The sequence below is a fragment of the Physeter macrocephalus genome, chromosome 14, assembly GCF_002837175.3.
Source record: "Physeter macrocephalus isolate SW-GA chromosome 14, ASM283717v5, whole genome shotgun sequence".
NCBI classification, from domain to species: Eukaryota; Metazoa; Chordata; class Mammalia; order Artiodactyla; family Physeteridae; genus Physeter; species Physeter macrocephalus.
Window position 1 is genome coordinate 9852895 of NC_041227.1, and position 17310 is coordinate 9870204.

Below are 17310 nucleotides of genomic sequence, written 5' to 3' on the forward strand. Positions count from 1 at the left end.
AGTATTAAATGGAAAATTCCAGAAATAAACAATTCATAAGTTTTACATTGTCTGCTGTTCGGAGTAGCATGATGAAATCTTGCGTCTTCCTTAGTCCTGCCCTGGACATGAGTCACCATCCCTCTATCCCGCATATCCTGCCGTAGTCACTTCGATGGGTCTCGTTATCAGATCAACTGTCCCAGTATCACAGTGCTTGTGTTCAAACAACCCTTATTTTACTTAATAATGGCCCTGAATAGTGATGTTGGCAATCGGGACATGTCAAAGGGAAGCTGTGAAGTGCTTCTTTTAAGTGAAAAGGTGAAAGTTCTCGACTTAAAGGAAAGAAAAAAAATCGTATGCTGAGGTTGCTAAGATTCACGGTAAGAATGAATCTTCTATCAGTGAAATTATGAAGAGGGAAAAAGAAATTCGTGCTAGTTTTCGTGCACCTCAAACTGCAAAACATGGCCACAGCGTGTGATAAGTACTTTAGTTAAGATGAAAAGGGCATTAAATTTGTACAGGAAGGTATTTGAGAGAGACCACGTTCACATAACTTTTATTACAGTATATTGTTACAACTGTTATGTTTTATTATTGGTTATTGTTGTTAATCTCTTGCTGTGCCTAATTCATAAATGAAACTTTATCACAGGTATTTGTGTATAGGAAAAACACCGTACCGATGGAGTTCGGTGCTATCCTCAGTTTCAGGCATCCCCTGGGGGGGTCTTGGACCGTATCCCCTGTGGATAAGGGGGACAACTATAGTCTTGTTTCTTCTCCAGACAGTAGCATTCCTGTGGCCAGAGATACTTCAGACTTCAGTGAACTACTTCCTTCTTTGCATTCTTTAGATCCTAGATTTTATATTCTCCCAGTTAAAAAAAAAAAAAAAAAAAATCTAGCCACTTCCCTGTTTCTAGAACAAAGAGCAAAAGTTTCCCTTCATACCTTCCCTTCCATTCCTTCCAGTACCCCCCACCTGCCCCCCAGGCATCTGTGCTTAACAGTTTGGGTTACGTCCTTCTACACCTGCTGTCCAGTGTGGTAGCCACTAGCCACATGTGGCTGTTTTCACTCATTAAATTAATGAACTAAAATCTAAAATGTATGTTTCCAGCGGTCAACAGCCATGTGTGGCTAATGGCTGGTGTGTTCGACGGTGCAGCTAGAGAACATCTCCCTCCGCACAGAAATGTCGGGGACAGTCCCGCTCTAGAGCAGCATTCTCAGACTCGGGGTGGTTGGCTTTTGGGGCCAGATAATCCTCTGTGTGGGGCTGTCTTGTGCGCTGTAGGATGTTTAGCAGCATCCTGGGCTTCTGCCCACTAGATGCCAGTAGCCCTTCCCGTCCCTGGACCTGCAGTCATGACAGCCAAACATCTCTCTAGACGTTGCCAAGTGTCCCCAGGGGCAAATTCACCCCCTACCCCCGTTGAGAGCTACTGCTGCAGACTATTTTCTCTATATTGCTTTTTAAAAAATTGGGGTATACTTGATGTACACTATGATAAGTTTCAGATGTACAGCCTGGTGATTCACAACTTTTAAAGGTTGTACTCCATCTGTAGTTATTATATAATATTGGCTCTATTCCCTGTGCTGTACAATAATATATCCTTGTAGCTTACTTATTTTATACATAGTAGTTGGCACCTCTTAATCCCCTTCCCCTGTCTTGCCCCTCCTCACTGGCACCCTCTAGTTTGTTCTCTGTATCTGTGAGTTCTCCGTGTTGCTTTTAATTTTCCTTTACATTCTTCCTGGATCCTCCCGGCGTCAACACTGAGACTCTAGCTTCCTGGACTCTGGCTTCTGGGAAGGTGGGTACGTCATGCAGGCAGTTGAGCAAATGTTTACTGAGTGCCTGCTGAGTGGCACCAGGGCAGAGATGATCATTTCTTTGGACGCCAGCTCCTTGTTGGGGTAGTTACCTTTTCCAGAAACATTGTTCCCTCGGCGTGTCCCTCTCTAATACTTGCTTTTCCTTGCATTTGGCCAGATTGTGTGAAAACACTGCACATCTGGTTGGCGGGCTATTGGCTCTCAAAACCTTGGTTTTAGAGTCAAGTCGTGAGGAAGTCCATTTTGGTTTCCTTTTGTTTAAATTATCTAAGCTGGAAGCAGTGTAGACTAAATTATTTCTAGCCTTACATCTTAACCTAGTTCAATAGCTGTTGCTATTCAGGTGAGAAAATTTTAATGTTTTCTTTTTTCAATCTGGAAAAATAACTTAAGGGAAATAATATCTACTTTTCATTGAATGCCTGTTATGTGCTAGGCATTGTCTTACACCCTTTATATATAAAATCCTTAGTCTTCGTAGTAATTCAGCAAGGCGGGTCTTACCGTCATTTTACAGATAGGGAAAGTGGGGATCACAGAAGTTGAATTGGCCAAGGGCACACAGCTGGCGCGGAGCGGGCCTGGGATTTGCGCACAGGCCCATCTGGTTTACAAGCTGCTGTTTATTCCTCGAGCCCACGTGCTCCTGCTGTCCTGAAACTGTGACGCTTGCTTGTTACTTCTTTTTCTGCCTCTACATTAATTTCTCGCACTCAGGGGTTTTCTATCTTGTAGCCCATCTCCCCAGCCTGTCTAGAGTGTGGGATAGGAGTTAATTTGTCTGGGAAAGTGACAGACAGCTCAGTTGGGTGTTAAGAAGCAACAGCAGGGTGACAGCTGCCACCCCACAGCTCCAGGCAGCACCCCCTCTTGGACTTCCGGGGTGCTGACGTCTACCCCTGGATAGACGGGGTGTGGCGGCAGCTGATAGAAGAAAAAAGAGTCGTGGGTAGAAATCCAGATGTCAGGGGGCAGCCTGGCTGCCGCCTCTTCTGCTTTAACTGACCTGGGGGCCGGGGGAGGACTTCGTCACTTGTAAATTTGCCACCAAGCCCAAGGCTTCTACTGCAGGACAGTAGTTCCCCAAATAGCAGATGATGGCTCCAGGTGCTACACTGATCCTAAGTAATTCATGGACGGGAACTAAATCACATTGAGATGTATAGCGAGGCACTTCCTTTTTCAGTTTTCCTTCAATATTTTCAGCCCTGTCAGGGCCCACTTTTGAATAGCAGAAGAAACTGGCAAGCGGGCAGCAGGCTGGGGGCTGGGAGCCACTGTATCCAGTGGGAGTTTAGTAGCCTTTGCTTCTCATTGTGTTGATTTTGATGTTTGCCTTCTATTTATGGCAAGTGATACTGGTTTTCCATTTATGATAGTGGTTACCTTTTAAGTTACCCTTTAAGACACATTTATGTACTGATAAATAAAATCCAGGTCAGGAGTTCTCAACCAGGGCACAACTGGCTTTTGAGGCTGCATCATTCTTTGTGGTGGGTGCTGTCCCAGGCTTTGTAGGATGTTCAGCAGAATCTTGACCTCCTCTACCTACTAGATACCAGTAACTAACCCCCTTCTCCCTGTTGAGAATCGCTGATTTAAGGTATGCAAATTGAGGCAAACTTATGAGGTTAGAAAGTAGAATTAGTTGGATATGGTAGAAATCCTGTGTGTGTGAAAAGGGCTGAAGTTTGGGAAACTCTTTAGGCAAATTGCCTTCAGTTGTGGGGTCCACTTGCTGATGTTCCTGTGGCATTGAGGTTTGTTCAAGAGCGAGGAGGGAGGAGATGCCTTGAAAGAGCTGCTCTAAAGCAGCACCGTCTAGTAGAACCTCTGCCATGCTGGAATGTTCTGCATCCGCACCATCCAGGCCACGCTCCGAACGCGCAGGCCCAGCGGCCATGGCTCACGGGCCCAGCCGCTCCGCGGCACGTGGGATCTTCCCGGACCGGGGCGCGAACCCAGTGGTTACCTTTTAAGTTACCCTTTAAGACACATTTATGTACTGATAAATAAAATCCAGGTCAGGAGTTCTCAACCAGGGCACAACTGGCTTTTGAGGCTGCATCATTCTTTGTGGTGGGTGCTGTCCCAGGCTTTGTAGGATGTTCAGCAGAATCTTGACCTCCTCTACCTACTAGATACCAGTAACTAACCCCCTTCTCCCTGTTGAGAATCGCTGATTTAAGGTATGCAAATTGAGGCAAACTTATGAGGTTAGAAAGTAGAATTAGTTGGATATGGTAGAAATCCTGTGTGTGTGAAAAGGGCTGAAGTTTGGGAAACTCTTTAGGCAAATTGCCTTCAGTTGTGGGGTCCACTTGCTGATGTTCCTGTGGCATTGAGGTTTGTTCAAGAGCGAGGAGGGAGGAGATGCCTTGAAAGAGCTGCTCTAAAGCAGCACCGTCTAGTAGAACCTCTGCCATGCTGGAATGTTCTGCATCCGCACCATCCAGGCCACAGCCACTGACCACCTGTGGCCGCGGAGCACTCAGAATGTGGCTGCTGAGAATGAGGAATTTAACTCTTTTATTTAAGTAACTTAAGTGTAAAACTACCATGTTGGACACCACAGCTCTAAAGAAATCAGTGTGCAGACGTCAGGATGATAGACTGCAGGCTTTAAAAGCTTAGAAGCGAAGACACACAAACCAACAGGAATGCATCTTTAAGGACGGTCCAGCCACGTGGCAGACAGGAGATTTGGGGCTGTGGTTAACTGCACCCACTTAACATTGGCTTTAGCAAAGTAAAATAAAACAAAAACCAATGTACTGGTGCCTAAGACTTGAGAAGCCCAGGGAACCGACAGACTTACACTCGCCCCCGAGGTGGGCAGGAACCTCCTGTGGTCTCTGCATCCTCCTTGTGACTCCATTTTCAGGCAGACTATCCCTAAACAGGAGCACGGTGGCTTCCTGCAACTCCAGGCTTGTTTTCTGCCACCTTCCAACCCCAGGGCGAAGAGCATGTCTTTTCTGGAATTTCTAGCAAAAATCCCAGCCAGGCCTCTCATTGGCCCTTTCTCTGAGCCCATCACCATGCCGAGGGCTCTGCTTGGCCAAGCCTGGATCCTGGGCTTGTCATGCCTGGAGCTCAGAGGTGGGGTTGGCCTCGGCTCGATCAGGTGGAAAGATGGAGGGCAATGGACTTATTAAATTATGATACAAGAGTAACTGTAGGCTATAGAAGAAAACTGTATGGTAGCCTAGGCTAAGGGACTGAATCTGAGGTGGGACACACTTGGACGGGGGCCCCTCCCTAAGGCTGGGGTGCAGACCTGGCTGGAGACAGTGGAGTTCAGGCCACTGGGTGGCAGGACCAGAGCTGGCCTGCAGGTGGGGCAAGCAAGCAAGCGATCCCAGGGGTACCGATGGGGTGGCAGGCACAGCTGGTGGTTGACACGCTGGGTGTACAATGGGAGTGAGGGCACCGGAGCTCACAGTGTCCCTGGTGGGACACTGAGGGCCACAGTGACAGGAGGACCTTGGGAGACAAACCTGGGGGTGAGGGAATCAGGGCACTGGTGTGGAGGAGGCCTGGGGCATGGGATGTCCATATCGAGAGGGCCCTGCGAAGGTGACCCCTGGGCCACAGTGGGGCTTGAAAGCCTCTAGGGACAGCATGTGCTGGGCGCATAGCTGGCCAGAGCACCATTCGAGGGCCTCACCCAACGCACTGCTGACCCGCCCGCTGTGCCACAGCCTGGAAACCACAGGTGAGCTTTTTCCTCCAGTGGTGTCCCTCCAGCGCCCTCTACTGGGAAGGCTTAGCATTTCACTGACGGTAAAGGAGAGGCAGAAAGGAGGCTGTCCACATCCCAGAGCGGGCATTGAAGGGTGACTGGGGAGCTGGGAGCCAACGCATTGATATGAAGATTAATGAATGAGCGTGGGGGGCAGGGCAGCTGATGTGCACACAGAAGAGCTCCAGTTTGAGCAGCCTGAGAGCCCTCACTCTCTATGGCCCCTAAGGATCTTTCCAATTTTATGTAATGAAGAGAGACTAGAAAAAAAAATAGAGCTGTGAAATAATTGTGCTGATGGGGCTGTTAATGGCTGTGCAGGGTACTCTCAGGCTCTTAGCTCAGGATCTGGATCAGACAGACCTGGGCTTAAAGTCGGCTTCCACCGCTCGGTAGTAGATGGAGCTGATGGAGCAGTAGGTCTTGAGCAGGAAACTGAGTCCTCTCTGGGCCTCAGTTTATCCATCATGAAAATGGGGATGATGCTAGTACATACCATGTAGGATTGTTGTGAACATTAAGTGAAGTAAGACATTATTTTTTAAAGAGAATACACTTCTACATCCATAATATTTTGAGAATCTGTATCTTCCTCATCACCCCTCACTGCCACCACCCTAGTCTTTGCTTGCCTGGATGACGGCAACGGCTTTCTTAATGATCCTTCTGTTTCCAGTTTTTTTTGGTTAATGTACAGCTTGATTAAGATATAGTTCACATACCCTGCAGTTCACCTCTTTAAAGTATATAATTCAGCACTTTTTAGTGTATTCATTGAGTTGTGCAGCCATCACTACAATGTTAGAACGCTTCACCATCCCCCAAAGAAGCCTCACACCTGTTACCTGTTTCTCCTTTTGCCCACAGCAGTGTCTTCTCTGCTCAGAAGCCAGAAGGACCTTTAAAAAAATGTAACTCGGGAATTCCCTGGCGGTCCAGTGGTTAGGACTCTGTGCTTCCACTGCAGGGGCATGGGTTTGATCCCTGGTTGGGGAACTAAGATCCTGCAAACAGCGAGGCATGGCCAAAAAAAAAAGAAATTAGATCATGGCACCCTGTGCTTGTAACCCTTCGGTGATCCCAACTGTGGATGGAGTAAAATCCAGACTCCCTGCCCCGGTGACAAGGCCCTGGGTCGTCTGCCCCCTCCTTCTCCTCCGACCTCATCTTTTACCCTCTCCCCCGTGTTCAGTGCCTTCCAGCCACACCAGTCTCCTTTCCCTGCAGATGTGTGTCAGGCTGCTTCCTACCTCTGGGTCTTTGCCCTTGCGGTTCTGATCTGCCTAGGTGGCACTTCCTTGCCTGGTTGCATGGATGTTTCTTCTTGTCACTCAGCTCAACTGTCACCCCAGCCTTCCTGACCACCCAGTCTCCCGGAGCCACACCCCTTCCCCACTCCTTCTCTTATCCCATAGCTTTATTTTATTTTGGATAGCTGTTTACTCTCTCTCTTCCTCCCCACGGGAGGAGGGCCTTGTCTTGCTTGCTCGCTGTTGAATGCCCTAGGCGAGGACCTGCATCCTGTGAGTGCACAGGGCCTTCTAGGTGAAGGAATGTGTGACAAAAAGGGAGCAATGGTCACGTGTCTTAGTATTGGTATTGTTAGATACTCAGTAAATACAATTGGCCTAAGAGTCATTGCTAGTGTGCAGCTCATATCCAGTGCAGGTAGAAAGTGAATAAACAAGGTGCCAGTCAAGGTGATTAAATGAGATGGGCTTGGGGCTAGTTACACTGGGCTCAGGTGACACAAAGTCCTTCTTTTACCCTGTGCCAAATGCTTACCCTTTACTGCAACGAGATTGTGAGGAAGTAGAAGGGAAGGATCCTGTTGCAAAGTTAGGTCCCCACAGGAACTGGAATCATAGTTGGACCAGATGAGCACTTAATAAATGCTTACTATTATGGATTTAGCTAAAAAAAAAAAAAAAAAAAAGAAATGCACATTTAGTCTCATAGGTAATATATGTACAACGTGAGGGAAGAATAGGTAGGAAAAGGCGCCCCTACTCCCTCCTTCCCAGAGGAAACTGGTGGTGTCAGCTGTCGTGGAGGTTTTCTGCATTGGCAAGCCTAGTCTGCACGTTATCCTCTTGCTTTCATGCAAAGAATGGCATCCTGGACACACCTTTTAGCTCCTTTCTGATTTAGCATATCTTGCAAATGGGGCTATTTAGCGCACACGGCTCTATCTCCTTCTTCAAAGACTGTTGAGCATTCCATTGTATGGATGTTCCCTGCTTATTTGAACAGCCGCCCTCTGATGACCGGGTTAGGTGTACGGTTCCAGGCTTTGCTACCAGTGCGGGCTGCCCTGAATGACCTGCCCCTGTCGTGCACGCCTGCCGGTTAAGTCACGGAGAGTTTAACTTGGTAGCTTGCCGTGTGGAACCTTCTGCTAGGACAAAACAGACAAAACTCATAAACAGCCTGACAGTATGTCATTCTCTTAAATTCATTCTTCAGCTTTCATTAGAAACACTCAGCTCTGGGAGTCGTCATTACAGGATTATTATAGGATGGGGAGAGACTGGCTGGTTCACAGAAAACTCAGTGACCATGGGTAGGTATCTGCAGATTGAAGGGTGTGCTTCCGTCAAATGCATCCTCCCTCCTTCATTCAGTGCTTTGCGTCCACGGATGGCCAGCTTGGGTGACGCACACCCAAGAGCAGGAATGGGGCTGGACACCTCAAGGTTTCTGTGTGTGTCTCTCGCCAACACGAATGAGTTATTAGAAGTGAAACCCATTGTCGTGAGAGCTATCGCCATCCTCCCCACCCCAGCCCTAGCACTAGTTTACCGGAACCAGGATGCTATTTTTAAGAAAGAGTATTGTGTTTCATCATGGAAATTTTGAGCATCTGAGCAGGCAACTTGCTGGCTTGCTGCTAATCTTTATAGAGTCCTGATGTCCAGGGACTGTGTGTGCTCAGCTCTGCACCCCAGTACCTGGGCAGGGCCTGCCTGGCCCGTAGGAGGAGGGGGAGATGGTGGGTCCGCAGGTGACAAGTGATTACATAAGTCACCATGGCCATGTCTGGATGGGTTGCCTTCAGCTGGCAGCATCTCAAGGGGCTGGTAGGGCTGGGGTTCCTTCCTCCCAGCCTGTGGGGGGGGGGCGGGGAGGTGAACAGTTCAGTCTGGGGTCTTTCCATGCAAGGACTTATGAATGCTCGTAATTCTCGAAAAGCCTGTTTACAGCCACTCCTGAAGGATGGGCTGCCTTTTTTTGGCACGAGTGAGGGTAGGCGTGTGTGTCTCAGAGCAGCTGAGTTTTGCCAGAGCCGGGCAGGTGTCCCTGGCTTCACACAGGCGACCTGAGGACAGGCGTGCCTGGTGAGCTGCCCTCCGGGGGCGGCCCTGGGAGTCAGTTTGCCTACAGCTGGCACGCTGGCCTGTCTCCAGGTTATGCGGGGCGCCGAGTCATCATCTTCCTGGCGTTTTCCTCCAGCGTGTTGCTAAAACGTGCAGCCGAGTGTGGAAGGAGATTCTTTCCCTTCTCTCTTTGTATAGTAATCTTGGTGTGACCAGCACCCTTGATAACATGTGGGGTGGGAAGACACTGGGTTTCAGAATAAGATGGACCTGGTTCAAGGCCAGACTCAGCTGTTTCTCACATCTTGGCAAACTCGGGTGCTTTATTCAGCTCTCCTGAGCTTTCCTCTCTCACCTGCAGAATGTCAAAGTGATAACAGTACTTGTTGCTCTGTATTTACCTTTTTAACTTAAATCTTATTTTAAAAACGAATCCTACTTTTTGAAATAATTTGGGCTTTGGAACAAAGCATCTTTGATTTGGATCACAGCTTCTTAGATGCCTCAGCTGTGTTTTCCCCTCTCATTGAAGGATGAAGCCCCAGATGGGGCTGCGGTTCTGACCCAGTGAAGATACTTTAGAGGAAGACATTCTGGGAAGAGTGGATGGGTGTGGGCGTGGCCTTGACGGTGTGGGCGTGTCTTTCCCACAGGTGCTGCGAGTGGCTGAGATGCTGCGGTGCAGGGGAGCCCAGGCCCCGCACGGTCTGGTTGGGGCACCCCGAGAAGAGGGACCAGAGATACCCTCGAAATGTCATCAACAATCAGAAGTACAACTTCTTCACCTTTTTGCCTGGGGTATGTACGGGCAGGGGCAACATCGTTTTCTTCTTCCTACACCAAATGTATGCAGTGGTACCAGTCTTAGAAGACTGAAGTCCCTGTGGCAGATTTTGTGAACACCCCGTCTTTTCCATGTCACCTCAGCCACTGGCCATTCATCTTCCCTGGTCCTGAGCACCTGGAAGGAGGCTGCCTTCTGTCTGCAAGGCTGTGAGACTCCACGTGATTGGTTAGAATAACTTCACATTTATTTGGTGTGTTGGGCCTAAGAGTGGAAAAGATATTTTGAGGATGTAGCTTTGTTCCCCAAAAAAAAAAACAAAAAAAAAATCAGGAGAGGACTTCCCTGGTGGCGCAGTGGTTAAGAATCTGCCTGCCAATGCAGGGGACATGGGTTCGAGCCCTGGTGCAGGAAGATCCCACATGCTATGGAGTGACTAAGCCTGTGTGCCACAGCTACTGAGCCTGCGCTCTAGAGCCCATGAGCCACAACTGCTGAGCCTGCATGCCACAACTACTGAAGCCCACGTGCCTAGAGCCCATGCTCCACAACAAGAGAAACCACCACAGTGAGAAGCCCGCACACTGCAACGAAGAGTAGCCTCCGCTCACCACAAGTAGAGAAACCCTGCGCACAGCAACAAAGACCCAACGCAGCCAAAAAAAAATAAATAAATGTATTTAAAAAAAGAATCAGGGCTGGTCCGCGTGCGGTGGTGTTTACAATTAATTGATCACAGCCAGTTACGGATTTCTTTGTTTCTTCTCCACTCCCACTGCTTCACATGACTTAAAAAAAAAAACCGCGTGCGGTGGTGTTTACAATTAATTGATCACAGCCAGTTACGGATTTCTTTGTTTCTTCTCCACTCCCACTGCTTCACATGACTAAAAAAAAAAAAAAAAAAAAAAAAAAAAAATCAGTGCTTACATTCCCCCCCACCCCTCATTATCATGAAACACATATTTGGAACCGGAAAGTTGGGAGATAAAAGTGTAGAGAGCTTTTTTTTTAAAGGTAAATTTTAACACTATCATCCAGAGAGCCTTTCTATTAACATGTTTGCTAACGTTTTTTGTTTTTTTTTAATTGAAGTGACTTTTTTTTTTTTAATTTATTTTTGGCTGCATTGGGTCTTTATTGCTGCAGGCAGGCTTTCTCTAGTTGTGGCGAACGGAGGCTACTCTTCTTTGTAGTGCGCAGGCTGCTCATCGCGGTGGCTTCTCTTGTTGCGGAGCACGGGCTCTAAGCGCGTGGGCTTCAGCAGTTGTGGCGCACGGGCTTAGCTGCTCCGCGGCATGTGGGATCTTCCCGGACCAGGGCTCGAACCCGTGTCCCCTGCATTGGCAGGCGGACTCAACCACTGCACCACCAGGGAAGCCCGTTTGCTAATGTTTTGTGGAGTATTTTACTCTGCAGTCATCCCTTTTGTTCGTTAACTAACACAAATCCATGGACAAGTACTCTGAAAACCTTGCCCCTAAAACACCCTTAAGTTAAACATCTATTTTTATCTCCTGTGGCCTCCACCATACACTGACTTCAGAAGCAGCAGCAGCAATCAGTTCCAAAGCTGGAAGAAAAAAAAAAAAAATCACTGTTTGATTTATTGAGGGAGAACATGGAAATGCAAATACCTTACACTGTAGCTTAAGGTCAACCTGAATGTTTCTTTAAGGGTGATTTTTGAGTACATTTATTGCTGCCTGGCTTACCCCCCTCCTCCAGCCCCCTAAAGCTCCGTATCTTTTTTAAAAAATTAATTAATTCATTAATTAATTTTGGGCTGCGCTGGGTCTTCGTTGCTGCGCGCAGGCTTTCTCTAGTTGTGGCGACTAGGGGCTGCTCTTCGTTGTGGTGCGTGGGCTTCTCATTGCGGTGGCTTCTCTCTTTGCGGAGCACGGGCTCTAGGCGCGTGGGCTTCAGTAGTTGTGGTACGTGGGCTCAGTAGTTGTGGCACACGGGCTTAGTTGCTCCGAGGCACGTGGGATCTTCCCGGACCAGGGCTCGAAACCGTGTCTGCTGCATTGGTAGGCGGATTCTTTTTTTTGTGTGTGTGTGTGTGTGTGGTATGCGGGCCTTCCTCTGCTGTGGCTTCTCCCGTTGCGAAGCACAGGCTCCGGACGCGCAGGCTCAGCGGCCAGGGGAACCCGGTAGGCGGATTCTTAACCACTGCACCAGCAGGGAAGTCACAAGCTCAGTATCTTAAGCCAAGTGAAAGTTTATTTCTCGTTCATGGAAATTCTGAGGCAGATCAGGCCATTCTCCTCCAACTCACAGCTACACCATCTGGAATACGTGGGCACCCACGTCTCCATGGCAGGGCAAGAGCGAGGGGCCGGACAGTGCTCCGAAGGGACACGTCATTTCTGTTCGTTGCCCAATGACCAAAACGAGTCAGGGGGATCGTTGTCACTTCCAGGGCATGTGGGGGCAGTTGAAACTCTGCCAGAACCCTCCTGCCGCATGGGATGAAATTCTGCTGTAGTTATTGTATGGCGTTGAGATAATACCATGGAGATATCCATTTATCTCACTCGTTTGATTCAGTCTTACAGCATAAGCATTTCCCACTGAAACCTCTTCAACAACATTTTGAGTGGCCTTTCCTGTACTTAGAAAATAGTTTAAGAAGGGACTTCCCTGGCGGTCCACTAGTTAAGACGTTGCACTTCCACTGCAGGCGGCGCGTGTTCGATCCCTGGTTGGGGAGCTGAGATCCCACGTGCTGCTCCGCCTGGCCAAAAAAAAAGGAAAAAAAAGTTTCCGACTTTCCTGGTGGTGCAGTGGTTAAGAATCCGCCCGCCAATGAAGGGGACACGGGTTCGATCCCTGGTCCAGGAAGATCCCACATGCCCGAGGAGCAACTAAGCCCATGTGCCACAACTACTGAGCCTGCGCTCTAGAGCCCGTGAGCCACAACTACTGAGCCTGCGTTCTAGAGCCCGTGAGCCACAACTACTGAGCCCACGTGCCACAACTACTGAGCCTGCGCTCTAGAGCCCATGCTCCGCAACAAAGAGAACCCAGGGCAATGAGAAGCCCATGCGCCGCAACTAGAGAAAGCCCGTGCACAGCAACGAAGACCCAACGCAGCCATAAATTAAAAAAAAAAAAAAAAAAAAAAAGTTTAAGAAATAAAATCTCACAACTATAGCCTAAGCCTCCAGCATACCCTCCCTGCCCGGAGGTCCCCACTGTCTTGAATCTGGTGTTTATAATTCCCAAAACAAATTATGTTTTCGTCACCCAGGTGTATTTTCCTTTACAACATGTAGAGGTGTGTAAACCGTATGTGCAGGTACCATGTGAGTTTTGTTCTTCCGGGGGAGTGTTTTGAAATGTCACTCATCTCCCTCTAAGCCCGCCCAGCTGCATCAGACCAGCCTCAAGTGTCTTCTCTCTCCTCTCTCTCCATTCCAGGTGCTGTTTAACCAGTTCAAATACTTCTTCAACCTCTACTTCCTACTTCTCGCCTGCTCCCAGTTCGTCCCCGAAATGCGACTGGGAGCCCTGTACACCTACTGGGTTCCCCTGGTGAGTCAGTCGGGTCGTCTGTTCAGTAACCTCAGAGGTTGGGCAGCAGAGGTTCTTTGTCCTCCAAGCACCTGGAATGGGACTCGGCCTTTCAAGGGGGAGGACACCCTCAGGCCAACACGTTGGGAAGCCCTGCGGTTTTCATGGTGAAGCTCTGTCTCTCCCACTACCGGGATCAACCGCAGTGATGCCTGTGCTACTCATTCCTTCTGTCCGTCAGCTGTTCAGTCTTTCCTTGTTTCGGCAAATATTTTTTGCATGCTTATCGTGAATCACTCGGTTCTAGGCTCTGGCACACAGCGGTCATGAGAAAGGCAAAGCCTCCGACTCTGTGCATCGTGCTCTTTGAATTGTTTTCTGTTTATTATGTAGACTGTTTCAGCGTGCCGGGTTGACAGAGTAACAGATTCTGTGCTTCAGTGTGTATGGAGGGTGACACACCCGACGCCCCTCCATCCTTCTTGTGCCGCCTTTTCTTTCTTCCTGCCTTTTTGGAAATGGTTATTAAGCACCTGCTGTGTGCCAGGCACGGTGCTGGGCACTGGGGACGCAGCAGTGACTGAAACGTAGAAAAATTCCTGCCCTCGCGGAGCTGACTTCCAGTGGGGACAGACAATAAGCAGTTGAGCGTAATTGTTTCAAGTTGTGAAACTGCTGTGAAGTAGTAGAAGGTCGTAGGGCAAATGGGGCATCCCAGGCACGGTTAGTATTTGTTGAATGGATGAAGGTGGGAGATGTGGAGGGGCAGTCTTAGCCAGGGTGGCCGGGAAAGGCCTCTTGAGGAGGTGACGGGAAGAAAAGTAGGGTCCCAGGTTCAGGGAGCAGCAGTGCAAAGGCCCTGCATTCAGCACGTGCTTAGCGTATTTGACGAACAGAAAGAAGCCCAGCGCATCTGGAGCACAGAGAGGGTGAAACTGACATTTCCTTTCCTCCAGAGACATTATGAAATATAATTATTTTTCATTACGCAGGGCTCGGAAGGAACCCTCGGATTCTCTGTTCACAAATCTTGTTAAATTTTTCCTTGGGAGAAGATTGTTAAAGTAGAAAAGATGTTTCCTCCTTAAGGAAACAAAAACACACATTCTTTTGGACGGTAAGGATTTGGTGCACAGGCCTTAGGGAGCAGAGGAAGTGGATGCCAAGGGCCCCGGGAGCGGGGGTCCACACGCCATTGGGGCTACGTTAATCAGACAGGTCGTGTCAGCAGCCCCAGCCCTGGGAGGAGGAGGGGCTTTATTTCTTCCACACGAGCGGTGGAGGTGCTTTTGGGATGCGGAAATCGTTCTCTTCTGCTCTGAGTCATTGGTGGGTGAGGTGGGATGTTGGGGTAACAGACATTCCTGTCTGCATCAGGGTGTGTGCTTCTACACAGTGAGTGTCGCTAACTCAGAGGCCAGGCTGATAGAAGCGGGGGGCTCGTGTCCCATCTCAAAGCAGAAGATGCTGCTTTGTTCCATCAGCTGCAAACATGGACCCAGCGTTGCCAGGCCCAAGAGGTAGAAACTTCAGAGTTTTACCGGAAATACCCTAATTTTATTTAGTTTTTTAGCTCCACAACGGTTTGCTACATACCTATATGAAGTCAAACTGTAGGGCTTCCCTGGTGGCGCAGTGGTTGACAGTCCGCCTGCCGATGCAGGGGACGCGGGTTCGTGCCCCGGTCCGGGAGGACCCCACATGCCGCGGAGCGGCTGGGCCCGTGAGCCATGGCCGCTGAGCCTGCGTGTCCGGAGCCTGTGCTCCACAACGGGAGAGGCCACAGCGGTGAGAGGCCTGCGTATTTTTTGCGTACCGCAAAAAAAAAAAAAAAAGATCAAACTGTAAGTCAGTTAGCCGCTGAGCCTGCGTGTCCGGAGCCTGTGCTCCGCAACGGGAGCAGCCACAGCGGTGAGAGGCCTGCGTTATTTAAGAAAAGTTAGTCTGCGGTGTGTATAAAATATCATCTATCACCCTGCATTTTACTGATTACGTTTTTAAAGTGTAGTTATTTGAAAGGTAATACAGTCACATGATTCAGGAAACGTGTAAAAAGGTACCTCATGAAAAATCTCCCTTTTATCCAGTTCCACCCCCAAAACACTGTCATGCATTTCTTTTTCCTTCTTCCAAAGTTTACAAACAATGAATAAATTTTTTCCGGACTGGCTTCTGCCATTTACCATAATTTTTAAAAATTGAAGTATAATTGACATACATCAAGTTTAAAAATCTTGTCTTTTCCCTGCTTCCCAACGCTCCTTTTTAGAAAAAAGGTTACAAGATATACACAGTGCTGAATCATTTTTTTCTAATTTCCAGCATCCCTTTCCCTTGATTTTCAAACGTTGCTAACTCATTTACAAAACGCTAAAGCACTGTGTGGAGTGAGCACACCCCTTCTCTTGGTGGTCTGTCTGCAGGCTGCCGGTTTGCAGTCTCTGCTTTGCTTGAGGCTGTAGGGGGTTCCTTGGTACCTCATACTGGTGCCTTCTGGGCTCAGGAACCCTCGACTGGGAGTGTGGGATGACCAGATCCCACCTCTCTAATCTTGTCTGTTGGGTTCTCCCCAAACCCCAGATCTTGCTGCTTTACTGCGTGCAAAACGTCCTCTGTTCATTTTTCTTTTCCTTTATCAACTACGAAGGGACTCTTCAAAGGGACTCATTCTTTTTTTATATATATATATATATATATATATTTATTTATTTGGCTGCATCGGGTCTTATAGTTGCAGCATGTGGGATCTTCATTGCGGCATGTGGGCTTCTCTAGTTGCGGCACGTGGGCTTCCCTCTAGTTGTGGCGCAGGCTCCAGAGTGCACGGGCTCAGTAGTTGCAGCACGAGGGCTTAGTTGCCCCGTGGCATGTGGGATCTTAGTTCCCCAACCAGGGATCGAATCCATGTCCCCTGCATTGGAAGGGCGGATTCTTAACCACTGGACCACCAGGGAAGTCCCCCGGGACTCATTATTTTTGGAGAAAAATTTGAAGGAGAAGCAGCACAGCAAAAATCCCTACCTGTGCAGCCACCTCCTGAGATGCCCCATCTATGTTTCTGGTCTGTTTCCTTTCAGTCTCTTCTTACACGTGCCTGTTTTACATACACTCTAACTTACATTATAGTAAAGTATGTGTTATGTAAATGCAGTTGGATCCCAAGGTGTTCGAGAAGGCAGCTGTGTGTCTCCCCCTCTCCCTGCCTTTACCATCTCAAGCATGATATCTGGTCTGTGCTCTCTCCCCTCGAGGTATTCATCTGCCCAGCCTGTCATAGAAACCCATTGTCCGAACGAGTTTTGGGGTGCAGACCTACTAGCACCCCTACAACCTTGTTCATGTTGGCGTCGGCTTGTGTGTTGGGGAGGGAACTTTGGCCATCTTTGGCATAAATTTTTCATTCTGTTAACCAAGAGTCATGTGTATGACTCAGAGAGGATGGAATTATGCAGGAGAAATTGTGGGGTTGGAAATGAGATCAGCTCTATCGAATTCTTCCACAGTGGTTATTGGAGATTCCCATGAACTGGAGGCAAAACAAACTGGTAGAGAAAAAAAGATTTTTCACTCGATAAACAAGAACATGGGACAAAGGAGAGTAAGTAAGGAGCTTGCTTGAGATCATGCTAGGATGTGGAGAGGATGTGAAGCCCCATAGAGACGGACACTCATTTTCTTTTTCTAAGGACTGGGCTTTGGAATATCAGAAAACGTTTTGGGATGTGTGTGGGGTGTGTGTACGAGGATATTCTTTGCAGCATGGTGTATGTTACTCAGACACTGGAAGCAAACAAATGTCCATCGGTGGTTACCTGAACGCTGGTCCAGCAAAACTATGGAATGCTGCCCCGGAGTCAGGAATGATGAAGTCACTCCAGCGATGTTGACACGACACGATGTGACTCATCTTTTTCTTTGCATGAAAAAAGTAAGTTTCAGGATAACATGGACAGCATACTCCCATTTTTATGACCCTCTCCCCCACAAGAAGTATTTTTGCACACTTGTGCACGTAAATTCATGGAGGTCTGGAAAGTTCTTCACCGAAGCTAGTGTTTATCTTTGGAGCTGGGGGTTGCCTATTATTCTTTTTTTTTTTTTTTTTTTTGCCGTAC

At 48.4% G+C, this 17310-nt stretch overlaps 1 protein-coding gene across 1 annotated transcript in view; it reads left to right on the forward strand.

Moving 5' to 3' along the window:
* Window positions 1-17310, forward strand: part of ATP9A (ATPase phospholipid transporting 9A (putative)) — a 140906-nt gene that overhangs the window by 15483 nt on the left and 108113 nt on the right. The window contains exons 2-3 of the mRNA XM_024128332.3: window positions 9549-9693; window positions 13103-13216. Of these exons, the coding sequence (XP_023984100.1) occupies window positions 9549-9693; window positions 13103-13216 (259 nt within the window). The remainder of the gene's footprint in view (window positions 1-9548; window positions 9694-13102; window positions 13217-17310) is intronic.